Genomic DNA, 23128 nt, shown 5'->3' with positions numbered 1-23128 from the left:
AGGAATGGCAGATTTGTCATACATTGATGACTCAGAGATGAATATACTCTTTAGTTAGCAGGCATGCAGTAGTCAAGTTGTGAGCAGGTGGGAAGATGATGACTCTAGCTTGAGGTGCTACTCTGCAATACATTAGAACACCTACACACTCCTTCTCCTGTTTCATGCTCCATGTTTACTTTACACCTGAAATGTTACCACCCACTTTCATGGCAAACACAGCCATGTCCAATACTGTCATCTTGATCTTAACCAGACCACTGTCATTCTACAACATGTCCACACCCTTCCAAGAAATCTGTCTTACCTTACTGGTCTCCATAACCCCACCCCACCCCCTGTCATGTCCATCCCAACACAGACACCCCCGTCCAACCCAGCGACCCCCATCCAACCAAGCCACCCCATCCAACACAGCCACCCGATCCAACACAGCTATCCCCATCCAACACAGACAACCCCACCAACACAGCCACCTCTCATCCAACCTAAAGCCACCCCATCCAACACAGCCACCCCGTCCAACACAGTCACCCCCATCCAACATATAGCCGTACCCGTCCAACACAGCTATCCCCATCCAACACAGACAACCCCACCAACACAGCCACCCTCATCCAACCCAGCCACCCCGTCTAACACAGCCACACCTCGTCCAACACAGTCACCCTACCCTACACAGACACTGTCACTTCCCATCCAGCCACCCCAATCCAACACAGCCACCCACGCCCAACACAGCCACCCACGTCCAACACAGCCACCCATGCCCAAGCTAGACACCTTCCATCCACACACAGCCACCCTCATTCCTGTAGCCTAGACAACCCTAACACAGATAACTCCCACCAACTCTACTGGCTAAATTTCTATCCAACCTAGACATTCTCCATCCAACCCAGCTACCTCCATTCCACACAGCCACCTCATCCAACCCAGCCATCCTCATCCAACCCAGCCACCCCTTGGGTCCAACACAGCCACCTCCATCCAACACAGCCACCCTCATCCAACCCAGCCATCCCCACCAACACAGCCATCCTCATCCAACCCAGCTACCTCCATCCAAGCCAGACACCCCTCATCCAAGCCCAGCCTATCCTATCCAACCCAGCCATGCCCATCCAACATAGCTACCCCTGTCTAACACAGACACTTCTGTCCAACACAGGCACCCCATCCAACCCAGACACCCCCATCTAACACAGCCATCCCATCCAACACAGACAACCCCTAATCTAACACAGCCATCCCTATCCAAACACAGACAACTCCCATCCAACATAGCCAACCCCATCTAACCCAGCCATCCCCATCTAACACAGCCACTCCTATCCAACACAGCTAACCCCATTTAACTCCAGCTATCTCCCATCCAACACAGCTACTCCTATCCAACACAGACAACTCCCACCCAACACAGCTATCCTATCCAACACAGCTAACCCCTATCCAACACAGATAACCCCTATCCAACACAGCCTAACCCCTGTCCAACATACAGTTACCCCTACCTACACAGACATCTGTCACTCCTATCCATGCCACCTCTAATCCAACACAGCCACCCACGCCCAACACAGCTACCCTACGTCCAACATAGCTATCCCCATCCAACACAGATAAACTCCCACCAACACAGCCAACTCCTTATCCAACCTAGAAGCAACCCCCGGTCCAACCCAGCCACCTTCTGTCCAACCCAGCCACCCCTATCCAACACAGACACTCTGTCACTCCCATCCAGCCACCCTAATCCAAACACAGCCACCCATGTTCAACCCAGCCAACCCTATCCAACCCAGCCACCCCTATCCAACACAGCTATCCTATCCAACACAGACAACCCTACCAACACACAGCCATTTCTCATCCAACCCAGCCATCCCCACTAACACAGCCAACCCTATCCAAGCTACAGACACCTCTATCCAACACAGCCAATTTCCCTATCCAACCCTAGACATCTCTTATCCAACTCCAGCTACCCCTGCCTCACACAGCTAACTCTCTGTCCTAACATACAGTCACTTCTAATTCTTACACAGACACTGTCACTTCCTATATCCAGCTACCCTAATCCAACACAGCTACCTCATCCAACTCCAGCTATCTCTTATCCAACTATCTAGCTACACTTGGCCCAACACAGCTAACCCCTGCCCAACATAGTTACCCCTACCTAACAACACAGACACTGTCACTCCTATCCAGCTAATTTCTAATCCAACACAGCTACCTAACGCCCAACACAGCTACCCACGCCCAACACAGCTACAACCACGCCCAACACAGCTACCTTCTGCCCAACTCCAGCCACCTCTATCCAACACAGCTAAGCAATTTCTGTCCCAACACAGCTATCTCTATCCAACGTAGAGCAACCCTCATCCAACACAGCTATCTCCTATCCAACCTAGACAAGCCTCTACCAACACAGCTACAATTTCTATCCAACTCCAGCTACCTCTGCCCAACACAGCTACCCTCATCCAACACAGCTATCCCTCATCTTTAACACAGACAACTCCCACCCAACACAGCTAACCCTATCCAACCCAGTAACTCCCTGGGTCTAACCCAGCCACCTCTGTCCAACCCAGCTACCTCTATCCAATCTATAGTCACCTCTACTCCAACACAGACACTGTCACTTCCCATCCAGCTACCCTCAGTCCAACCCAGCAGCACCTTCTATCCAACCAAAGCTACCTCTGTCCAACACAGCGCCACTTCTATCCAACACAGCTACCCTCTATCCAAACCCAGCTACCCCTCATCAACACAGCTTATCCTATCCAACACAGACAACCCTAACCAACACAGCCACCTCTATCCAACCTACTAGCTACCCTGGCCCAACACAGCCAGACACTCTGCCCAACCCAGTCACCTCCTACTCCAACACAGACACTGTCACTCCCATCCAGCCACCCCTAATCCAACACAGCCATCCACGTCCAACACAGCCACCCACGCCCAACACAGCCACCCACATCCAACACATAGCCACCCTCTGTCCAACCCAGCTACTCCCATCCAACACAGCCACCCCTCAGTCCAACACAGCCATCATCCCATCCAACGCAGACAAGCTCTACCACCAACACAGCTACCTCATCCAACCCAGCTACCCCCTGGCCCAACACAGCCAGCCCCAACTCATTCAACTCCCAGCCATCCCCCCATCCAACACAGACAACTCCCACCAACACAGCCAACCTCTATCCAACCCAGCAACCCCTGGATCCAACACAGCCATAGAAAATTCCTCCAACCTCTGTCACTCCAACTCCAGCCAGCTTCCCCTGTCCAACACAGCCACCCCTGGTCCAACACAGCTAACCCCTATCCAACACACAGACACTGTCACTCCCATCCAGCTACCCTAATCCAACACAGCCACCCATGTTCAACCCAGCCAACCCCATCCAACCCAGCCACCCCCATCCAACACAGCCATCCCCATCCAACACAGACAACCCCACCAACACAGCCACCCTCATCCAACCCAGCCATCCCCACTAACACAGCCACACAGCCCCCATCCAAGCCAGACACCCCATCCAACACAGCCAACCCCCATCCAACCCAGACAACCCCACCAACACAGACAACCCCACCAACTTGGCTACACCCCCATCCAACCAACCTAGACATCTCCATCCAACCCAGCCACCCCCATTCAACACAGCCACCCCTCATCCAACCCAGCCATCCCCATCCAACCCAGCCACCCCTGGGTCCAACACCAGCCATACACCCCCATCCAACACAGTAGCCACCCCTCATCCAACCAAGCTATCCCCAACCAACACAGCTATCCTCATCCAACCCAGCCACCCCCATCCAACCTAGACACCCCTATCATCCAACCCAGCTATCCCTATCCAACCCAGCTAAGCCTGGCCCAACACAGCCATGCCCATCCAACATAGCTACCCCCCTGTCCAACACAGACACACCCTGTCCAACACAGGCACCCCTATCCAACACAGACACACACCCCCATCTAACACAGCCATCCCCATCCAACACAGACAACCCTATCTAACACAGCCATCCCTATCCAACACAGACAACTCCCCATCCAACACAGCCAACCCCATCTAACCCAGCCATCCCCATCTAACACAGCCACTCCCATCCAACACAGCCAACCCCATCTAACCCAGCCATCCCCATCCAACACAGCCACTCCCATCCAACACAGACAACCCCACCCAACACAGCCATCCCCATCCAACACAGCCAACTCCCATCCAACACAGACAACCCCATCCAACACAGCCAACCCCTATCCAACACACCCCACTAACCCTATCCCAACACAGCCAACCCTATCTAACTCCAGCCTATCCCCATCCAACACAGCCACTCCCATCCAACACAGCCAACCCCATCTAACCCAGCCATCCCCATCCAACACAGCCATCCCCATCCAACACAGCCACTCCCCATCCAACACAGACAACCCCATCCAACACAGCCATCCCCATCGAACACAGCCACTCCCATCCAACACAGACAACCCTACCCAACACAGCCATCCCCATCGAACACAGACAACCCAACCAACACAGACAACCCAACCAACACAGCCACCCCCATCCAACACAGACAACCCCCATCCAACACAGACAACCCCATCCAACCCAGCCACCCCCATCTAACACAGCCACCCCTATCCAACACAGACACTGTCACTCCAACCCAGCCACCAACATCCAACCCAGCCACCCCATCCAACACAGCCACCCCCATCCAACATAACCAACCCCACCAACACAGCCATCCCCATCTAACACAGCCAACCCCATCCAACACAGACACTGTCACTCCAACCCAGCCACCCACATCAACACAGCCAAGCCCACCAACACAGCCAACCCCACCAACACAGCCACCCCCATCCAACACAGACACTGTCACTCCAACACAGCCACCCCCATCCAACACAGCCAACCCCACCAACACAGCCACCCCCATCAACACAGCCACCCTCATCCCAACACAATCACCCCGATCAAGACTGTCCCCCGCACCCCAACATCGACTCTTACATTGCTACCAAAGATCTGTACTGTTGCTCCAAAAACCACACAACAAACACCCACCCTACTCCCATCCATCCATGCAAACGTGTCACCACACAAACATCCCTCATCTTTTCAATCGACAATTAAATCCATTCAAGTCATGGTTGCATGTGGTGTTGAGCACAAGTTTCAAACATTACCACCTCTGTCAGGTGTCCCTTTCATAGTCACGGTAACTTTGTGACCAGTCCGCAAGAAGTTGAACAGAACCATGAGGTAGTTCTGTTATAAATAGAGAAGGTAAACACTGTAATTGCTGTGCATCTTGTTGATCATGAAGTAGTTCTGTTATAAATAGAGAAGGTAAACACTGTAATTGCTGTGCATCTTGTTTATCCTACTGTAATATGAAAATTGTAGTTAACAGCACTCTGCATAGGATTTGTCTTTTATGTCAAAGAAACCTGATGCCACATTAGTACAGATATCACGTGAATACCTTTATAATTCAAGTCTTTAGAAGCTGATATGATTTTGGCACTTCCACAATTTTTGGGTTTTGAAAAAGTTGCCCTTTAATGAAACGGAGAAACGCTAATTCTTTGATGATGAGGAAAAACTGAATGACCCATTTTCAACAATTTCATGTCTTACGAAATGACTATACACCTCGCACCTATAATCTTAAAATTGATAAAAATATCGCTATGGTTCTGAAACCGTAACCATGGTATTAGGATTAGATTTTCCGGCCGTGACTCTCTAGTCTTTCATGTGCTTATTAGAAGTCCCTCACGCTGCTGAAAGCGTGGTTTGAGGCAGATATTACCGAGGGAAAAGATTCCTTTGAAGGATTATGGGTAGTTTTTGCTGCTAGCGTATGGCATCTTCAAGAAGATTATTTGTACCTTGTATTAATTACTTTGACATTTGCGATCTTTGTTTGCCTAAATTGGGCTTCTCTTTAGAAAGACCAGAGTGATTGACCCCATGCAGCGCCAGGGGTAGGAATGCCGTTGTGGTTTTACAACCTTATTTGGTCAAAAAGACTATTTTCAAGGGACTTTATGTCCTTTGGTTTCTTACAATAAGGGAGATTTTAAGCTGGTAATCCTCCATGTTAAATCTTTGTCGTTGATGATTTCTTATCGTTTCCTCATAGGCTGAATATGGAAGAAGTATAATTAGTATCAGACAAATATTTACTAAGGACTGCAAGTTTTCTTGTATTAGGAAATGAAACCAAGTATTGACAAGATTATTAATTCATCTGTGTAATAATATGGATATCTTCTCCCTTGTAACAAAAATAATCTTTATAATTTTAGGCAAATTATCTGTATTTCTTACAAGAAGGCTTTATTCAAATTATCAAAATGAACTCCTAAGATACATGATGATTGCCTTGATCAAGCCACAGATGGATTTATACAAGTCATTTATCAACTCTCAGACATCCATTCTGAGTCATTTGTAAATATGGACATTCATTTATGACCATAATGGATGCTTTGAAATAGTTTTGCGTTTCTTTATAAACATATTTAGTGCATCATTGATGTAGTGTAAACATCTTTAACTGTAGAGTGATTGGGAAGGGTACAAACAAGATCTGGCCAGGAACCAAGTGTCTGTTAGTCTAGTGCCATTTTTGAGGGCATAGGGTAATGACCGTTGAATATGCTGAGAGGAAGTGCTAAATATTTTTTTCCAACCAAATCCAATATAGTTCATAGGATCCAGCAGTTATGGGTTAATGTTTTGGTAAACCCTATTGACAAATTCATTTTGCTAGCTTTTTCTGGAATAGATTTTCATATTTAAACAAATTGCAGGCCGGCAATAAGCTCCATAAAAGCCTTTCCCTCAGATACAGTAACTGCAACATGGATCTCACCAACTCATGGTGATCACAGTAACTGCAACATGGGTCCCACCACCTCATGGTGATCACAGTAACTGCAACATGGATACCTCCACCTCATGGTGATCACAGTAACTGCAACATGGATCCCACCACCTCATGGTGATCACAGTAACTGAAAATATGGATCCCACCACCTCATGGTGATCACAGTAACTGCAACATGGATACCTCCACCTCATGGTGATCACAGTAACTGCAACATGGATCCCACCACCTCATGGTGATCACAGTAACTGCAACATGGATACCATCACCTCATGGTGATCACAGTAACTGAAAACATGGATACCACCACCTCATGGTGATCACAGTAACTGCAACATAGATCCCACCACCTCATGGTGATCACAGTAACTGAAACATGGATACCACCACCTCATGGTGATCACAGTAACTGCAACATGGATCCCACCACCTCATGGTGATCACAGTAACTGCAACATGGATACCATCACCTCATGGTGATCACAGTAACTGAAAACATGGATACCACCACCTCATGGTGATCACAGTAACTGCAACATAGATCCCACCACCTCATGGAGATCACAGTAACTGAAACATGGATACCACCACCTCATGGTGATCACAGTAACTTCAACATGGATCCCACCACCTCATGGTGATCACAGTAACTGCAACATAGATACCACCACCTCATGGTGATCACAGTAACTGCAACATGGATACCATCACCTCATGGTGATCACAGTAACTGCAACATAGATACCTCCACCTCATGGTGATCACAGTACCTGCAACATGGATACCATCACCTCATGGTGATCACAGTAACTGCAACATAGATACCATCACCTCATGGTGATCACAGTACTGCAACATAGATACCACCTCCTCATGGTGATCACAGTAACTTCAACATGGATACCACTACCTCATGGTGATCACAGTAACTGAAAACATGGATACCACCACCTCATGGTGATCACAGTAACTGAAAACATGGATCCCACCACCTCATGGTGATCACGGTAACTGAAAACATGGATCCCACCACCTCATGGTGATCACAGTAACTGAAAACATGGATACCACCACCTCATGGTGATCACAGTAACTGAAAACATAGATACCACCACCTCATGGTGATCACAGTAACTGCAACATGGATCCCACCACCTCATGGTGATCACAGTAACTGCAACATGGATACCATCACCTCATGGTGATCACAGTAACTGAAAACATAGATACCACCACCTCATGGTGATCACAGTAACTGCAACATAGATACCACCACCTCATGGTGATCACAGTAACTGTAAACATGGATACCATCACCTCATGGTGATCACAGTAACTGCAACATAGATACCACCACCTCATGGTGATCACAGTAACTGAAACATGGATACCATCACCTCATGGTGATCACAGTAACTGCAACATAGATACCACCACCTCATGATGATCACAGTAACTGCAACATAGATACCACCACCTCATGGTGATCACAGTAACTGCAACATAGATACCACCACCTCATGGTGATCACAGTAACTGAAAACATGGATACCACCACCTCATGGTGATCACAGTAACTGAAAACATGGATCCCACCACCTCATGGTGATAACAGTAACTGCAACATAGATACCACCACCTCATGGTGATCACAGTAACTGCAACATAGCTACATCCACCTCATGGTGATCACAGTAACTGAAAACATAGATACCACCACCTCATGGTGATCACAGTAACTGCAACATGGATCCCACCACCTCATGGTGATCACAGTAACTGAAGACTTGGATACCACCACCTCATGGTGATCACAGTAACTAAAACATGGATACCATCACCTTATGGTGATCACAGTACTGCAACATAGATACCTCCACCTCATGGTGATCACAGTAACTGCAACATGGATACCATCACCTCATGGTGATCACAGTAACTGCAACATAGATACCTCCACCTCATGGTGATCACAGTACTGCAACATAGATACCACCTCCTCATGGTGATCACAGTAACTGAAACATAGATACCATCACCTCATGGTGATCACAGTAACTGCAACATAGAAACCTCCACCTCATGGTGATCACAGTAACTGCAACATGGATACCACCACCTCATGGTGATCATAGTAACTGCAACATGGATCCGACCACCTCATGGTGATCACAGTAACTGCAACATGGATACCACCACCTCATGGTGATCACAGTAACTGCAACATGGATCCCACCACCTCATGGTGATCACAGTAACTGCAACATGGATACCACCACCTCATGGTGATCACAATAACTGCAACATGGATCCCACCACCTCATGGTGATCACAGTAACTGCAACATAGATACCACCACCTCATGGTGATCACAGTAACTGCAACATAGATACCTCCACCTCATGGTGATCACAGTACCTGCAACATGGATACCATCACCTCATGGTGATCACAGTAACTGCAACATAGATACCACCACCTCATGGTGATCACAGTAACTGCAACATGGATCCCACCACCTCATGGTGATCACAGTAACTGCAACATGGATACCACCACCTCATGGTGATCACAATAACTGCAACATGGATCCCACCACCTCATGGTGATCACAGTAACTGCAACATAGATACCACCACCTCATGGTGATCACAGTAACTGCAACATGGATACCATCACCTCATGGTGATCACAGTAACTGAAAACATGGATACCCCCACCTCATGGTGATCACATTAACTGAAAACATGGATACCCCCACCTCATGGTGATCACAGTAACTGCAACATAGATACCACCACCTCATGGTGATCACAGTAACTGCAACATGGATACCATCACCTCATGGTGATCACAGTAACTGAAAACATGGATCCCACCACCTCATGGTGATCACAGTAACTGCAACATAGATACCACCACCTCATGGTGATCACAGTAACTGAAAACATGGATACCACCACCTCATGGTGATCACAGTAACTGCAACATAGATACCACCACCTCATGGTGATCACAGTAACTGAAAACATGGATACCACCACCTCATGGTGATCACAGTAACTGAAAACCTGGATACCACCACCTCATGGTGATCACAGTAACTGCAACATTGATACCACCACCTCATGGTGATCACAGTAACTGCAACATAGATACCACCACCTCATGGTGATCACAGTAACTGCAGCATGGATACCACCACCTCATGGTGATCACAGTAACTGAAAACATGGATACCCCCACCTCATGGTGATCACATTAACTGAAAACATGGATACCCCCACCTCATTGTGATCACAGTAACTGCAACATAGATACCACCACCTCATGATGATCACAGTAACTGCAACATGGATACCATCACCTCATGGTGATCACAGTAACTGCAACATGGATACCATCACCCTCATGGTGATCACATTAACTGAAAACATGGATCCCACCACCTCATCGTGATCACAGTAACTGCAACATGGATACCACCACCTCATGGTGATCACAGTAACTGAAAACCTGGATACCACCACCTCATGGTGATCACAGTAACTGCAACATAGATACCACCACCTCATGGTGATCACAGTAACTGCAACATGGATACCCTCACACCTCATGGTGATCACAGTAACTGAAAACATTGATACCCCCACCTCATGGTGATCACAGTAACTGCAACATGGATACTACCACCTCATGGTGATCACAGTAACTGAAAACATTGATACCCCCACCTCATGGTGATCACAGTAACTGAAAACATTGATACCCCCACCTCATGGTGATCACAGTAACTGCAACATGGATACTACCACCTCATGGTGATCACAGTAACTGAAAACATTGATACCCCCACCTCATGGTGATGACAGTAACTGCAACATGGATACTACCACCTCATGGTGATCACAGTAACTGAAAACATTGATACCCCCACCTCATGGTGATCACAGTAACTGAAAACATTGATACCCCCACCTCATGGTGATCACAGTAACTGCAACGTGGATACTACCACCTCATGGTGATCACAGTAACTGAAAACATAGATCCCACCACCTCATGGTGATCACAGTAACTGCAACATAGATACCACCTTCTCATGGTGATCACAGTAACTGAAACATAGATACCATCACCTCATGGTGATCACAGTAACTGCAACATAGATACCTCCACCTCATGGTGATCACAGTAACTGCAACATGGATACCACCGCCTCATGGTGATCATAGTAACTGCAACATGGATCCGACCACCTCATGGTGATCACAGTAACTGCAACATGGATACCACCATCTCATGGTGATCACAGTAACTGCAACATGGATCCCACCACCTCATGGTGATCACAGTAACTGCAACATAGATACCACCACCTCATGGTGATCACAATAATTGCAACATGGATCCCACCACCTCATGGTGATCACAGTAACTGCAACATAGATACCACCACCTCATGGTGATCACAGTAACTGCAACATAGATACCACCACCTCATGGTGATCACAGTAACTGCAGCATGGATACCACCACCTCATGGTGATCACAGTAACTGAAAACATGGATACCCCCACCTCATGGTGATCACATTAACTGAAAACATGGATACCCCCACCTCATGGTGATCACAGTAACTGCAACATAGATACCACCACCTCATGATGATCACAGTAACTGCAACATGGATACCATCACCTAATGGTGATCACAGTAACTGCAACATGGATACCATCACCTCATGGTGATCACATTAACTGAAAACATGGATCCCACCACCTCATGGTGATCACAGTAACTGCAACATGGATACCACCACCTCATGGTGATCACAGTAACTGAAAACCTGGATACCACCACCTCATGGTGATCACAGTAACTGCAACATAGATACCACCACCTCATGGTGATCACAGTAACTGCAACATGGATACCCTCACCTCATGGTGATCACAGTAACTGAAAACATTGATACCCCCACCTCATGGTGATCACAGTAACTGCAACATGGATACTACCACCTCATGGTGATCACAGTAACTGAAAACATTGATACCCCCACCTCATGGTGATCACAGTAACTGAAAACATGGATACCCCCACCTCATGGCGATCACAGTAACTGCAACATGGATACTACCACCTCATGGTGATCACAGTAACTGAAAACATGGATACCACCACCTGATGGTGATCACAGTAACTGCAACATAGATCCCACCACCTCATGGTGATCACAGTAACTGCAACATAGATACCACCTCCTCATGGTGATCACAGTAACTGAAACATAGATACCATCACCTCATGGTGATCACAGTAACTGCAACATAGATACCTCCACCTCATGGTGATCACAGTAACTGAAAACATGGATACCACCACCTCATGGTGATCACAGTAACTGCAACATGGATCCAACCACCTCATGGTGATCACAGTAACTGCAACATGGATATCACCACCTCATGGTGATCACAGTAACTGCAACATGGATCCCACCACCTCATGGTGATCACAGTAACTGCAACATAAGATACCACCACCTCATGGTGATCACAATAACTGCAACATGGATCCCACCACCTCATGGTGATCACAGTAAGTGCAACATGGATCCAACCACCTCATGGTGATCACAGTAACTGCAACATGGATACCACCACCTCATGGTGATAACAGTAACTGAAACATGGATACCACCACCTCATGGTGATCACAGTAACTGAAAACATGGATACCACCACCTCATGGTGATCACAGTAACTGCAACATGGATACCACCACCTCATGGTGATCACAGTAACTGCAACATAGATACCACCACCTCATGGTGATCACAGTAACTGCAACATGGATACCACCACCTCATGGTGATCACAGTAGCTGCAACATGGATACCATCACCTCATGGTGATCACAGTAACTGCAACATGGATACCACCACCTCATGGTGATCACAGTAGCTGCAACATGGATACCATCACCTCATGGTGATCACAGTAACTGAAACATGGATACCACCACCTCATGGTGATCACAGTAACTGCAACATGGATACCACCACCTCATGGTGATCACAGTAACTTCAACATGGATACCACCACCTCATGGTGATCACAGTAACTGCAACATGGATACCACCACCTCATGGTGATCACAGTAACTGCAACATAGATACCACCACCTCATGGTGATCACAGTAACTGCAACATGGATACCATCACCTCATGGTGATCACAGTAACTGCAACATAGATACCTCCACCTCATGGTGATCACAGTAACTGCAACAAGGATACCATCACCTCATGGTGATCACAGTAACTGCAACATGGATACCATCACCTCATGGTGATCACAGTAACTGCAACATAGATACCTCCACCTCATGGTGATCACAGTAACTGCAACATGGATACCATCACCTCATGGTGATCACAGTAACTGCAACATAGATACCATCACCTCATGGTGATCACAGTACTGCAACATAGATACCACCTCCTCATGGTGATCACAGTAACTTCAACATGGATACCACTACCTCATGGTGATCACAGTAACTGAAAACATGGATACCACCACCTCATGGTGATCACAGTAACTGAAAACATGGATCCCACCACCTCATGGTGATCACGGTAACTGAAAATATGGATCCCACCACCTCATGGTGATCACAGTAACTGAAAACATGGATACCACCACCTCATGGTGATCACAGTAACTGAAAACATGGATACCACCACCTCATGGTGATCACAGTAACTGCAACATGGATCCCACCACCTCATGGTGATCACAGTAACTGCAACATGGATACCATCACCTCATGGTGATCACAGTAACTGAAACATGGATACCACCACCTCATGGTGATCACAGTAACTGCAACATGGATCCCACCACCTCATGGTGATCACAGTAACTTCAGCATGGATACCACCACCTCATGGTGATCACAGTAACTGCAAGATAGATACCACCACCTCATGGTGATCACAGTAACTGAAAACATGGATACCACCACCTCATGGTGATCACAGTAACTGAAAACATGGATACCACCACCTCATGATGATCACAGTAACTGCAACATCGATACCACCACCTCATGGTGATCACAGTAACTGAAAACATGGATACCACCACCTCATGGTGATCACAGTAACTGAAACATAGATACCACCACCTCATGGTGATCACAGTAACTGCAACATAGAAACCACCACCTCATGGTGATCACAGTAACTGAAAACATGGATACCACCACCTCATGGTGATCACAGTAACTGAAACATAGATCCCACCACCTCATGGTGATCACAGTAACTGCAACATAGATACCACCTCCTCATGGTGATCACAGTAACTGAAACATAGATACCATCACCTCATGGTGATCACAGTAACTGCAACATAGATACCTCCACCTCATGGTGATCACAGTAACTGAAAACATGGATACCACCACCTCATGGTGATCACAGTAACTGCAACATGGATCCAACCACCTCATGGTGATCACAGTAACTGCAACATGGATATCACCACCTCATGGTGATCACAGTAACTGCAACATGGATCCCACCACCTCATGGTGATCACAGTAACTGCAACATAAGATACCACCACCTCATGGTGATCACAATAACTGCAACATGGATCCCACCACCTCATGGTGATCACAGTAAGTGCAACATGGATCCAACCACCTCATGGTGATCACAGTAACTGCAACATGGATACCACCACCTCATGGTGATAACAGTAACTGAAACATGGATACCACCACCTCATGGTGATCACAGTAACTGAAAACATGGATACCACCACCTCATGGTGATCACAGTAACTGCAACATGGATACCACCACCTCATGGTGATCACAGTAACTGCAACATAGATACCACCACCTCATGGTGATCACAGTAACTGCAACATGGATACCACCACCTCATGGTGATCACAGTAACTGCAACATGGATACCATCACCTCATGGTGATCACAGTAACTGCAACATGGATACCACCACCTCATGGTGATCACAGTAGCTGCAACATGGATACCATCACCTCATGGTGATCACAGTAACTGAAACATGGATACCACCACCTCATGGTGATCACAGTAACTGCAACATGGATACCACCACCTCATGGTGATCACAGTAACTTCAGCATGGATACCACCACCTCATGGTGATCACAGTAACTGCAACATGGATACCACCACCTCATGGTGATCACAGTAACTGCAACATAGATACCACCACCTCATGGTGATCACAGTAACTGCAACATGGATACCATCACCTCATGGTGATCACAGTAACTGCAACATAGATACCTCCACCTCATGGTGATCACAGTAACTGCAACAAGGATACCATCACCTCATGGTGATCACAGTAACTGCAACATGGATACCATCACCTCATGGTGATCACAGTAACTGCAACATAGATACCTCCACCTCATGGTGATCACAGTAACTGCAACATGGATACCATCACCTCATGGTGATCACAGTAACTGCAACATAGATACCATCACCTCATGGTGATCACAGTACTGCAACATAGATACCACCTCCTCATGGTGATCACAGTAACTTCAACATGGATACCACTACCTCATGGTGATCACAGTAACTGAAAAACATGGATACCACCACCTCATGGTGATCACAGTAACTGAAAACATGGATCCCACCACCTCATGGTGATCACGGTAACTGAAAATATGGATCCCACCACCTCATGGTGATCACAGTAACTGAAAACATGGATACCACCACCTCATGGTGATCACAGTAACTGAAAACATGGATACCACCACCTCATGGTGATCACAGTAACTGCAACATGGATCCCACCACCTCATGGTGATCACAGTAACTGCAACATGGATACCATCACCTCATGGTGATCACAGTAACTGAAACATGGATACCACCACCTCATGGTGATCACAGTAACTGCAACATGGATCCCACCACCTCATGGTGATCACAGTAACTTCAGCATGGATACCACCACCTCATGGTGATCACAGTAACTGCAAGATAGATACCACCACCTCATGGTGATCACAGTAACTGAAAACATGGATACCACCACCTCATGGTGATCACAGTAACTGAAAACATGGATACCACCACCTCATGATGATCACAGTAACTGCAACATCGATACCACCACCTCATGGTGATCACAGTAACTGAAAACATGGATACCACCACCTCATGGTGATCACAGTAACTGAAACATAGATACCACCACCTCATGGTGATCACAGTAACTGCAACATAGAAACCACCACCTCATGGTGATCACAGTAACTGAAAACATGGATACCACCACCTCATGGTGATCACAGTAACTGCAACATCGATACCACCACCTCATGGTGATCACAGTAACTGAAAACATGGATACCCCCACCTCATGGTGATCACAGTAACTGAAACATAGATACCACCACCTCATGGTGATCACAGTAACTGCAACATAGAAACCACCACCTCATGGTGATCACAGTAACTGAAAACATGGATACCCCCACCTCATGGTGATCACAGTAACTGCAACATAGATACCCCCACCTCATGGTGATCACAGTAACTGCAACATAGATACCACCACCTCATGGTGATCACAGTAACTGCAACATGGATACCACCACCTCATGGTGATCACAGTAACTGCAACATGGATACCTCCACCTCATGGTGATCACAGTAACTGCAACATGGATACCATCACCTCATGGTGATCACAGTAACTGAAAACTTGGATACCCCCACCTCATGGTGATCACAGTAACTGCAACATGGATACCATCACCTCATGATGATCACAGTAACTGCAAAACATGGATACCACCACCTCATGGTGACCACAGTAACTGAAAACATGGATACATCTTTTCCCTGCTTTTGGCATCATTAGACTCTGGTGTCCATTGATAATGTTATTGATTTTGGTATACGAGCCTTTGTGGGTGAGATTTTCTCCTGCGGCTAAACTGTTGACAATGTCTCCCCGAACTTACTTGGATGTACGTAACAGTAATGGTTGGATGGGAAAGATGTCTTTCAGAATAAATGTCACGACAAATGTACTAGCCTTGTGAATAAATTCTGGACAGTTCTGTATATTTTGCTGTTTGTATTACATGTCAACTTAGTGGTTTTACTAGTAGGAACAATATTTTCTTACCGCCATCTTGTGAATTTTGTCTCACTTATGACAATTTCATTTCACTTTTCAAGTCTCATGGTAACCCAATACTGTTGCTATTATTTCTTTTGCACAAGCTTTTTAAACATTGGAAATGTATACCAATGAATTTTTCTCCTGAGATGTCAATTACCAAGATGTTTTTCGAGGCTTGATTGAGTACTTGCAATAGATACCGTGATTCCCTGGTTAAGCTATAGAGGACAATTGTAATGCTCCTTTTGTGAAAGACACCAACTAAAATATGCAAATGCATAATGAAGAAAGAAATATGTTCCTTGAGAGGTTTTCACATAAATTTATGTCTTTGGAGAGAAAGTACTGTATGAACACTGGCACCTGGAACACTGAAAGAAATTTGATTCATTAAGAAGACTAGTTACAATGCATAGGCAGTTGTTGTTGCATGTGACCATTCATTTGAATCACCGAAAAGCTGTGTATAATAAGATATTGGTCATATCTATTTCTGACGGAAAAAATAATTTCCCAAATTCTTTAAACATGACTGACTTAACAAGAGATGACATGGAAGCTTTTGCTTGTCATTAGTGTTTACTCTTGCCTGTCTGTTGTAGCTGTTCTCAGACAGTTTACAACACTCAATGCCAGCCCCAATCCACCCGCATTCTAAGCTTTCATGCTTCTCTCATCCCTGGTCCAACAAGTTTCCGGTGGTCTTTGGCTTGTCATAAGACTCTTGAAGCCAGCTTCCAGGCTGGTTAATGACAGTCATGCATTGACAGACCACTGTGGACTTTGTTCATCCCCCACACCTGGTACAGCTGCATGCTGTGGTGGCCATTTTGAATTGATGCATGTTCTTAAGCTGATCTTTTGAATCCTTCAAATAGACCTGTCAGGATTTCAGAAATCGTTGTCAAACATTTTTCTGAGCTATTTGAGAAAATGATTAAATATCTTTATATTTTGTGCTTCCCAAATTTGTATAGATCTGGTGAATAGAGTTGCAAAACAAATGGGTTTATGTTTTATTTTTGTAAATCTACCATTTTTTTAAAGCATGTTTATATTTCATCTCTATAAGGTGTAAATTATGTTTCATGTCAACTATAACTTCATGCCACATTAAGTGCTTTATTATTATTGTTTTGATGAGCAATATTGTCTGTAAATATGTTGACTTTAATGAAGAGATAGACTAGGTTTACGACAAAATGTCATTGTTTTAGGCTTTCTCTAACTTTCTAGCTGAGTGTTTTTCAACTTTTACATGCAAGAATATGAGCTGAACTACAGATGTTTTGTTGTTTGTTATTGCTGTCTATTTGTCAACCATTGTTGTCTAATGTCAACTGGCCAATCACCAATGCTCATTATATTATCATGGAATATATTGTCACAGATCTTGCTGGGGAATATCATTTACTCCATTGTAAATTTTATGCTGATGCGGAGAAATGTTTTCCACTTTAAGATATATTCTTAGACTAATGTGTAGCATCTCCACATGTCAGTCAGGAACAGAACACTCACAGACAGTTTTTGAGTCTGTAAATGCAGCCCGTGCAGGGGTGGGATTATTTTAAAAAGACAAATAGGCTTGGGGAATATGCTTGTAAATTGGCCAAATCTTCACTCTTAAACAATAATACCACCAAAGCCAGGTATTTTAAATGAGGAAGTGGTGTGGAGAGAGATTTATGGGGACTGTCGCCTGTTGGCTATTTAATTGGTGTGACAAGGCATTGGTCATGGCATGGGCTAGGCGGAGCAGTGGGGGGGTCACATTCCGCATTTCACTGTGGTGACATCTTAGCTTCTGGTGATGAATGATATTTCTTTGTCATTTAAATACTAGATAGTGTTTCAGTTCAAAAGTTCATGTGTTTATTGAAATATATAGAAAGTTACAGAAGAAAGGAATGGCAGTAATATCTTTTCCAATAATAGAATATGTTTAGTTAGAATATGTTTGAGTAACAGTAATTTTTAGCCACAAAAGATATAATTAACAATTACAAAAAGGACAACTGATAAGATATTTTTCAGAACAGCTGTTCTGTAAATCATTGTTTTTTTAGGTAAAACATGAAAACATGTTTGAAGCATTTTCTTGAAAAGATGTATTTTCAAATAAATTCCCATCTCCCCCATATCCATATTGTCATCAGTAGGTCCCCTATACCAGTTTGTCTCGACTAGCCTGTCTATGTCCCTATCACTTTTTTCCAGCATGTATGGATTGATAAATAGAACAAATCAGTCACGCTAAAGACCACAATAATTGTTTTTGTATTTAAAATTATATGATTTGCTATTTCGAATTCAGCTTCAAGAGTACATTGATCCATATTGCTACATGCATCTACTTCTTCCTTTGTTCCCCAGTTCCCCTCCTATATACAGTAGGAATCCACTGTCACTGCTACATGCATCTACTTCTTCCTTTGTTCCCCAGTTCCCTCCTATATACAGTAGGAATCCACTGTCACTGCTACATGCATCTACTTCTTCCTTTGTTCCCCAGTTCCCCTCCTATATACAGTAGGAATCCACTGTCGCTGCTACATGCATACACTTGTTCCTTTGTTCCCCAGTTCCCTCCTATATACAGTAGGAATCCACTGTCGCTGCTACATGCATCTACTTCTTCCTTTGTTCCCCAGTTCCCCTCCTATATACAGTAGGAATCCACTGTCACTGCTACATGCATACACTTGTTCCTTTGTTCCCCAGTTCCCTCCTATATACAGTAGGAATCCACTGTCACTGCTACATGCATACACTTGTTCCTTTGTTCCCCAGTTCCCCTCCTATATACAGTAGGAATCCACTGTCACTGCTACATGCATACACTTGTTCCTTTGTTCCCTTGTTCCTCCCCCAGTTCCTATATACAGTAGGAATCCACTGTCACTGCTACATGCATACACTTGTTCCTTTGTTCCCCAGTTCCCCTCCTATATACAGTAGGAATCCACTGTCACTGCTACATGTTCCTTTGTTCCCCAGTTCCTCCTATATACAGTAGGAATCCACTGTTCCATCCAGTTCCCTTTGTTCCCCAGTTCCCTCCTATATACAGTAGGAATCCACTGTCACTGCTACATGCATACACTTGTTCCTTTGTTCCCCAGTTCCCTCCTATATACAGTAGGAATCCACTGTCGCTGCTACATGCATACACTTGTTCCTTTGTTCCCCAGTTCCCTCCTATATACAGTAGGAATCCACTGTCGCTGCTACATGCATACACTTGTTCCTTTGTTCCCCAGTTCCCTCCTATATACAGTAGGAATCCACTGTCACTACATGCATACACTTGTTCCATTGTTCCCCAGTTCATATACTTCCACTGTTCCTTTGTTCCCCAGTTCCCTCCTATATACAGTAGGAATCCACTGTCACTGCTACATGCATACACTTGTTCCTTTGTTCCCCAGTTCCCTCCTATATACAGTAGGAATCCACTGTCGCTGCTACATGCATACACTTGTTCCTTTGTTCCCCAGTTCCCTCCTATATACAGTAGGAATCCACTGTCACTGCTACATGCATCTACTTGTTCCTTTGTTCCCCAGTTCCCTCCTATATACAGTAGGAATCCACTGTCGCTGCTACATGCATACACTTGTTCCTTTGTTCCCAGTTCCCTCCTATATACAGTAGGAATCCACTGTCACTGCTACATGCATACACTTGTTCCTTTGTTCCCCAGTTCCCCTCCTATATACAGTAGGAATCCACTGTCACTGCTACATGCATACACTTGTTCCTTTGTTCCCCAGTTCCCTCCTATATACAGTAGGAATCCACTGTCACTGCTACATGCATACACTTGTTCCTTTGTTCCCCAGTTCCCTCCTATATACAGTAGGAATCCACTGTCACTGCTACATGCATACACTTGTTCCTTTGTTCCCCAGTTCCCCCAGTTCCCCTCCTATATACAGTAGGAATCCACTGTCACTACTACATGCATACACTTGTTCCTTTGTTCCCCAGTTCCCTCCTATATACAGTAGGAATCCACTGTCACTGCTACATGCATACACTTGTTCCCCAGTTCCCCTCCTATATACAGTAGGAATCCACTGTCACTGACACAGACTATAAAGCAGGTGCTGTGGATTACCAATTAAATAATGGGAGATTACCTGACATAACACATTATGCAATACACCACTGATGCTGATTTTCCAGAGAGTGAAACCGACATGAAATCGACAATAGTGTAATGACAACATGACAAATGTGACACTCCCATAGTCAACAACAATACATTGCTCTGGCCAGGAAATGGAATCTAGCTTTGAATAGTCCATACTCATTTCTGGAATATAATATTTTCCTCTTCATTAAGGAAATTAATTGCATAAGACTGTTCTTGTGTCTGAAATATACATAATGGTAATTGCAATGTGAGATCTGTGCTGGCGGATACGACACTACCGCTGGTGACATTTACTCTGATAGAACTACGGCTAGCATAAGATATTGAATCCAGAAAAGATGGATTATGTGTGGGACTGATTTATGTTAATGATCTGGAGACAGGCTTCAGGGAAGATGTGGTTTTCTGTAGTGCAATTAACTTTCAAAATCTGAAAATGGTACAAATTGATATATTTCCAAAAGCTTGTGTCACATGGTTAAGTATTGACGTTATTTCAAGACTCTCGTTAATGAACTTTTGGAAAGTTAATGTTATAGCACATTTCCTGAATTTGAATATTTCAAATGATAGGGACATTAATATATACTGGTTAATTTAATTCAAATAAAATAGTGTTAATTTGTTATGCATGTTGAAAGTTGAAAGCAGTATCATTTTGAAGCACTTCAAATAAGTATCAGTGATCACAGGCTCAAGTAAGATAGGATCAGCTGTATGAGTCATACTTACTTTATATATAAGTACGACTAGATGGAGAAGATGTGTAGGTGTTCCGAAGCATCATCATTAATTGGGGATGGTGTTTTCTTGTCATTGACACACAGGTCAAAGGGAGACAAATGCTTTGGTGGCTTACTTTGTCCATCACACTTATTCAGGCTTATAATATATAACAAGTTTTATGGATAACAACTTCTTTATTTTCGTGAGTCGCGACGTTTGATACAGATTCTTGTACCGTTGTCAAGCAAGAGCTTGTTGACAACGGTACAAGAATCTGTATCAAACGTCGCGACTCACGAAAAATAAAGAAGTTGTTATCCATAAAACTTGTTATATATTGTACGTCTCAACTTCTAAAATGCCACTCAAACAAGTTATTCAGGCTTGATGTTCATTTAAACATGAGAAATATTCACAGATAAGAATTAATGGGATGGATACACAAAGGTACACTACAAAAATATGAATCTGAAAACACTTTCAGTGTAACTGCATGGTTTGAAATATGTTTTTATTTTTCACTGACAGGGAGGGAGATTTGTTGAAATAATGTTGAAATGAATGTTCTTTGAAAATGATGAATATACCTCAGCTGGGTGAGTGTTGTAATATGCAGCAATATGACAACTATGTGTGAGTGAGTGTTGTATTCTGTCAACTATGTTGCACCCATGAGTGAGTGAGTGTTGTATGATGTCAGCTGTATTACACCTATGTTACAGTAAGCAGTAAGTGGGGTCGGACAAACCAGTGGTTGATGTGCTGAGCAAGTTACAACAGACATGTTTTCCCTCCTTCCCTGGAACCCTGGGAACAGTGCTTACGTTCAAAATCAGTATTTTCAGATGAAATATTTCCATGACATGAAACAACAGCGTAGACCATAAAAGATGAGGTGTGTTTGGTGTGTGACTCTATGCAAGCTGTTGTATTACAGGACTGTGAATATTAACACAGGTGTGATGATTATCTTTTCAGAGTTGAAGATGGTAAAGTGGTGTTCAAGGTGAAGACCAACCCCTACATGAACGCGTCCGATGTTGCTGATAAAGCCAGTAAGTTGC

At 44.7% G+C, this 23128-nt stretch overlaps 1 protein-coding gene across 2 annotated transcripts in view; it reads left to right on the top strand.

Annotated features, from left to right (window-relative positions):
* Positions 1-23128, top strand: part of LOC124276686 (receptor-type tyrosine-protein phosphatase N2-like) — a 268868-nt gene that overhangs the window by 151309 nt on the left and 94431 nt on the right. For both annotated transcript variants that reach the window (XM_046712328.1, XM_046712327.1), the window contains exon 10: positions 23043-23119. In XM_046712328.1, coding sequence (XP_046568284.1) covers positions 23043-23119 — 77 coding nt within the window. The remainder of the gene's footprint in view (positions 1-23042; positions 23120-23128) is intronic.

Source organism: Haliotis rubra, unplaced genomic scaffold (assembly GCF_003918875.1).
Source record: "Haliotis rubra isolate DU_JTF1 unplaced genomic scaffold, ASM391887v1 Scf211, whole genome shotgun sequence".
Lineage (NCBI taxonomy): Eukaryota > Metazoa > Mollusca > Gastropoda > Lepetellida > Haliotidae > Haliotis > Haliotis rubra.
The sequence above is the reverse complement of the archived record's forward strand: the minus strand, read 5'-3'. Positions and strand labels throughout refer to the sequence as shown.